The 6658-nt window shown below is 46.2% G+C and overlaps 1 protein-coding gene across 2 annotated transcripts; it reads right to left on the bottom strand.

Annotated features, from left to right (window-relative positions):
- Positions 1-3217: 3217 nt before the first annotated feature.
- Positions 3218-5851, bottom strand: LOC122367548 (serpin I2-like). Of its 2 annotated transcripts, none has more exons than XM_043340759.1 (4): positions 5796-5851; positions 5408-5510; positions 4675-4877; positions 3218-4364 (listed from the first exon to the last, which is right to left on the bottom strand). In XM_043340759.1, exons 2-4 carry the CDS (start codon positions 5427-5429, stop codon positions 3438-3440), a joined length of 1152 nt encoding a protein of 383 aa, XP_043196694.1. In that variant the 5' UTR covers positions 5430-5510; positions 5796-5851; the 3' UTR covers positions 3218-3437. The 2 variants fall into 2 exon arrangements, with proteins under 2 accessions (XP_043196694.1, XP_043196695.1); XM_043340760.1 differs by having other exon boundaries at positions 5809-5816.
- Between the last annotated feature and the right edge of the window lie 807 nt (positions 5852-6658).

The raw sequence follows: 6658 nt of genomic DNA, 5'->3' as shown, positions 1-6658 counted from the left end.
CCATCAACCGATCTCCGTACCACCGGCAGGAAACCTCGGGCGTTAGCACTCAGTTTGTGAAAATCCGGCCGGAGGCTGTTCCCTTTGTGACGTCATAACTCCGTGACCTGACATGACCCGGTCAATTTTTTTTTTATCAAAAGATGCGCAAGGCTTGCCCCATAAGGTACCCAAAATTTGGCGGCGCTGCGCGCCGCCGTTTTTGCACTATTTCCGAAAAACCTCAGGGGGGGGGGGGTTGCACCAACCCCCCCCCCTACATGGGCGAGGGTTAAAGAGACCCGTCTGCCAGTGAGACTGGACCCACCGTGCCTTCCTCCTCCCATCGAAAGGTCCTGGATACATCCTTGCCTGAGCTGACCCAGGGCCCCCGGGTGACTCGCGGGCCCGGGGTCCGCGAAAAAAACATGCTAAAAAACATGCTAGCGTAAAAATATATGTTTTGAAAATTAAGCTGGTACCGAAATAATTGTTTTACCTACCATGCATCGACAAACCAATTGCTCAAGCTTCAAACCAACAGAAATACAGCCCCGCGGGCCGTATTTTTTTTTTTTTTGGGGGGGGGGCCTTCGGCATGGGGGGCCCAGTTCGAAGGTCGTGCCCCCCCCATTCAAAAATCCTGTGTGCGCGCCTGACTAGCCCTATGTAAACGGGGCTAGTGATTCTCCTAACAATTTGATAGCAAGAAGCTTGGATAGGTAGTTCTCGAAAAAACGTTAAGGGGGTCGCATCGACCCCCCCCCCTTGCCAGGGCGAGGGTTAAAATTGGGTATCATCGGCTTCCTCTCGTGACGGGCAACACGCTCGTTTTTTCCGCAAGCTCTAGCTTCAGGCCGGCCAAACGCGAGGGGGGTCGTACCTCCCCCCTTGTGCCGTCGAAAGACGCAAAACGGCCTGTGCCGGCGAGGGTTAACCCGGCCGGGCCTTACGAGATGATTCTAAAGCACCCAAAATTTTTGAACTCAGGTCAATTTTCAAGGTCAGAGGTCAAGGTCAAAGACAAAAACCGGCACATGTGTAGTGATCTCAAAGTATGCGTTCTGGAGGACGGCAGGATGCATAAAACCGGTAAAATTAAGAGTCAAACGAAAGAAGAGAGTCTGAGGATTCCAAAAATGTACTCAACATCAAAGGTTAAGTTCAAGGTCATGCGCAAAATTGACCTCAAACTTTGCACTTTTTCATACATCTTGCCTGCTAATTTCCAAGATGTTTTGAAATGTTTTGAGGCTTATCAGCTCCCTATTTGTGGTTCATCTTACGATACAAGGCTGCTCAAAGGTCAAGGTCACAGAAGAGTGTCCTTGCTAGAGGCTATTTCACTGATTCAAGTTAGCAATAATAAATAAGGAAATTTTGCCATCTGGAGGCTCTAAATGAAGACTTAGAGGAAAATAGATGCCAGATTCGTGATCAGCGGGAACGAATCCATCATAAACGACCTTGCATGTATCAAGGTCAACCAAAGTTCATTCGAGGTCACGTGATGTCAACATAAAACTTGAACCTTTTCCAAACAAGATATAGACCATTCGACGAGGCTTGACAAGGCGAGTGCGATAGTACCATTGCCTATCTAGGATCATTTTTGCCGAAGTTATTTGCGAAAAAAACTAAAACCACAGCTTGGGGTCGTTGAACTGACCTCTGACCTCCGGTCACCAAAACTATTTTTCCATTTTCCTCTAGGCCAAACGCTACACAACTGTGCTTGCAATTTGTCTTTATCTCTAAAACTCTATTTTCAGCAGCTATTTGAAGTTTGCGTCTGTGACGCCGAAGTTTGCCGTGCAGGGGTCTAGAAAAATCGACCCTGTGACGTCATCAATGGGGCAAGATCCAATTTTTTTTACTTCAGAAGATGTCAAATTGATGGGAAAAAGGTACTGAAAGTTTCACTTTCCTATCCCTAAGAGTTCGGGAGCTATCGCAAATATTCACCGGGGGGGGGGCGAAAAACGCCCCCCCCGGGCCCGCGAGGGTTAATGGTCTAAACACATTCGAACCTCGCATGTGAATCTGTCATTTTACATGTCTCCATCAAAAGTTATTGTTGAAAAACTCCCGGTGACCCTGTATGACCTAACATGGCCTTGGCTTTTGAGTGACCGCCGGCCATCAACTACAACCTGTCCATTGCATATGGGTAGAACATTCATGTTTCTGTATAAATATCTTCACCTTGATCAGCAAAAGGATAGCTTCCGCACGTAAAGAGTCGACGACAAAACTCAATTTGCTACCTAGTGCCTGAGGCTGTATATGTACATAATTACATCTGATACGGCACTGGTTCACCGATTGTTCATGTGAATAAAATTCGATATACACGTTTTTCATCGTGTCACGTGTTACCGTAATTACTTGGTGAAAGTTAAAGCCAATCGTTCAGACGGTGTAGCTGTGGCGAACTACACCCTTGAGGCGAACTAGCCTTCTCTTCTTGAGGTGAATCAATTGATGTGAACTGGTGACCTGACCTTAGATGGCCTGGTTCTGAATATCACCACGATTGACACGCGGAAAGATACCTAAAGTAGAAAATATATAGGTAGTTAGTAAGATGTGGCAGAAAAGAGCCGCTAGCTCATGCTATTTTAGAAATATTCCAGAAATCCTGATATAGGGGGGGGGGAGTAAAAAAATTGCTTCCCGCGGGTCAGCTGGCATCTGCGTGTACGAACAGTTTCTCGTAACAATTTGATGTTGGAACGGCACATTTCTTATTACGTTACAATTCATATAAACGGCCATTTCCTTTTCTACAGGTCATCCTACAGTGGAACGAAAGATTGGAACGGTTTATCCACGAACAGCGAACCCCTCTGCAACCATCACCAGGTCCGGTTCAACCTTTTGTGTAGAATATGTCAAAAGTGACTGTCGCCTGGTCTGCTCACCTTCCCAGGAACCCGGGATGGTCCTGAGCCATTCGCTCAACCTTTAGCTTTGTTTCGTCAGCCGTGTGTTTTCTGCTTTGTCACATATATGATTCACCGGTGTTCAACTGTCATTAGTTCGTGTGTTTCACCTTCTGTCGTCACACAATTGTTAAATGTTGGCTGGGAGGTGTCGCATGTATGTATTTTACGTGCTTCGCATGTGGATAGAGAGAACCTCACGTATGTATGTATACTTAGGTAGGTATACGCATACAAATATGGTTCCCTCTCGTATGTGAGAAGTTAGCTGTTACAGGTTAAAAGAATCAAAGTAAGCTGGCTCATTGTTGTAATTATATTGTGGCAACAATCTAAAAACACCAGAACTGTTAAAACCTTTTAAAATGATACAGCTAAAAAAGACGAATTACTCGATCAAGGTGCTTCCAGCATCCCCAACTAATCGACGATAAACAGACAACGGTCATGTTAACTCGTAACCTATCGGCTTTTTGTCACCCACTCGACCACTTGGCCAAACGACATTGAAGCCTACGACGGATCGTTCACATGTGCAGCAAAAAGAACACTCTTCAGCTTTTTGTGATAGACAAATGCAAAGAACGGTCTGTTCACAATGAAAGGTAGTGATGCAGACTTTGTCATCAGCACAACACCAGCAGCCGCCGCAGTTGTTCCCTCCTCGTTCACTTCGATCATTGCCTTCTGAATGATATCTTTCACATAAATTCTTTCTCGAGACATGCCACTAAAGTCAGCCGAGGATTTAAAGATCTTCTTGATTCCGAGTTCAATGTAATATTGAGGCATTTTGTATTTTGCCTCTACTTTGAAACGTGGCATTATGACTGTCTGTTCTCTTTTGCGAAGCTGCCCATATATCTTCCCTATATCTAGCGAAGAGAGCGCACTTTGGAGACCCTTTACAGCAGCCAAGGTTCGTTGGTGAGGCTGCACAACGATCAGCGAGTAGTCTTGGTCTTTATAGGGCAGAGCAACAGCTTGATAGTCCCTGAAGTATCCGGCGAGCACCTCTGTCTTCAGTTCCATCATTGTTACGGCCCTTTCACCGTTAGGTGTCAGAAAGTTCATTTTGTCGGCCGTTTTGAAGCGATACAACCACGTTCCTTTGAAATAGATAGCTCCAAAAAGTACCATGACCACGTTTTCGAGATCCTTCGGGGTAACTAGATCCTTGATATTTCCCTGAGTTTTCTCAGATGCAAGATCGTTTATCTCTTTCGCTGCCGCGACCGTGTCGCGCGGAAGAACCTTTGGCCGCGATCCGAAGTAGTTTAGCAGTAAGCCCGTGTAAGATGGTTTGACGCTGAAGCTGCTGAGGTGGTAGATCCTGTTGAACACAGAAGTGGTGACGCCCGTTTTGGCATTCCCTAACTGCTGCAGTGCGCTTTTGTACGCAGCCATGTGCTGCGAAGACATCCCCAGGGTTGTTGACATCTGGCGACAAACAGAAAGATGGAATATGACTGCGTGGTAACGTTTTAGCACACTTTTATGATAACTAATGCGTCGACTTTTCTCGATAAACGTATACCTTGCAAGTAAACATTCAACCGTACGCAATAATGCTTTGATGTTATTTATTTTAATTTGCCCTTAGCTAAAATTTGATGAGCCTTACAAATTCATATATAAGGTGGTGGTACTGGTATCACTCGGCTTCCATGAAACCATCCGTTTATGATATAAAGGAAATCCAAAAAATAAGGTTGACCGAAACAGGTAACGAGTCCTGCCATCCTCTCACCTCATTCCTCGTGCTGCCTCTGGCGCCCAGCCAGACCTGCGACATGAGCATGGACATGAGGAAGGGCGACGTGACGTGGTTGGCCAGCGGCTGGTCGGTGACCATCTTCTGGAGCAGTGCCATGTCGGACCGGGTCGGCAGCGAGCCGGTGGTAGTGTCGAACAGACATGACCCGCTCAGCAGACATAGGATGATGCCCGGACCTGGCAGATAGAGACGAGGTGTAGCTCGGGTCATGTGCGCAGAATGCACACACGCAACGAGCCATGACATAAATCACAATGCTACAATCACTCATCTCTGAAATCCGATGTAAGTTTCTGCAGCCTTTTCCCCTGCAGAAAACGTGACATATAGGGATGCTCAATTATTGGCTGTCTAGAAATTATATATTTCATGTTTAGAGTGCATATTACATAAGGAATTTATGCCTGTTTTTGTGCCATTTAGGTATGTACCTACATTCTGAAATGATCGAAAGTCATTCATAGCTGGTGCCGATAAAACATTTTAAATGTCTAGGGCAAGCAATGTATTGTTAAATGGCGATGCTTGTTACTTCGATGAGCGCTCAAACATGCCAGCAGCTAGCCATATACCAATGCGTCTTTTGGATAAAATCCCAGACTGAGCCGGTATTCCCCTACCCTGCCCGGATAAAATGCACAGTCCTATACGCTAACCCTTTTCGCAACGGAACTTTGAAAGCCATCGGGCTTAGAGCATTCCTTACCTGGACCCACCGAAGCTGGCATGGTGACGACTGACGATGCGACCGAGCGTGTGTTTGGGGTTTCTCCTTGTGGCCGAATGCGACTTTGTCTGGGTTTAGATGACTGTAAATACAGGTTTGACATTCCAATTACCAGGTCGACATGGATGGGTGGGGCCACTTGCAATGTTTTCTGGTTTATTTTAGCTGTTTTGGTTAAAATTGTATAATTTTATCGGTTTACATGTTACGTCGTCCAAAGTTGCTATACCATTTAGTATTTGATGCTTATGTTATGCGGTTATTTCATAAGACAACATAATTTTTAAACGTGTTTCTCGCGTCAAAATCAATTGTTGTATGAAGAGATAAGAGAAAATGCTCCCCAATAGTTGATAAATCGACTTACGTGTGGACCTCACCTCACAGCACAGTCACTGTCCGCCCTCTGACGGTGTACTGCCCTCTACAGCCGTGGTCGTCGAGCGGTACTGTTACGGCAGAGTGCAAAACCCCAACCTTTCGTCAGCATTGGAGGGGGCGAGGGAGCGAGTAAAAGGTCTGTCGGTCATCGGAATTCCCCGGATTGACAGACTGGCTAGTCAGTAGTCACTGGCTGACCGAGTTTTGACTCATTCATGAATAAGTTTTTTAACCGTCAGTTTGACAGCTTAGAAAACAGGATCCGGTGTGCAAGAAAGTCAAAAGCACTCGGTTTATGTTTGAGGGATGTGGACAAATAAAGTGCTCTCAAATAAAGTGCTCAGAATTTAAAGATCTGCCTACGACGGCCTACGCTCCCTCTCGGGGACCGCACTACATGCTGTGCTGTCTGGTTTCGTTCCGCGGACCTTGCACACATTAACAAGGGGCTACATTCCACTCTCTCAACTAGCATTTGGTATGTTTGGGTCCCATGCAACCTACAATCTCGCCAGCCAGCGGCGTATTTAGAAAATCGCGAAGGGGGGGGGGGGCAAGGGTTTGGAGGGCGCCACCTCACCCAAGGAGGGCGCCATACGGTCGCGAGATAAAAAATCGCTCAGTGGGGGTTGGGGGGTTGGGAGGCGTTTTTTACCATGCCACCAGTTTCTTTTTTTGCGTAACCTCGTATAGGTCGTGCTGCATTGATTTTGCATCGTGTGTATTCTTTATACTCCAGGTCACAAAAGGTCAAGTGTTCTTGAAATGCTGCGCCGAAGGCGCGCGAAATTTTTGAAAACAACCTTTTCCTCCGCTTTTTAGGCACGCCTTTTATACGATCACTGTTCA

This window comes from Amphibalanus amphitrite, unplaced genomic scaffold (genome assembly GCF_019059575.1).
Source record: "Amphibalanus amphitrite isolate SeventyFive unplaced genomic scaffold, NRLGWU_Aamphi_draft 000877F_arrow, whole genome shotgun sequence".
In the NCBI taxonomy this organism is placed as follows: domain Eukaryota; kingdom Metazoa; phylum Arthropoda; class Thecostraca; order Balanomorpha; family Balanidae; genus Amphibalanus; species Amphibalanus amphitrite.
This window is presented reverse-complemented; position numbering and strand designations above follow the sequence as displayed.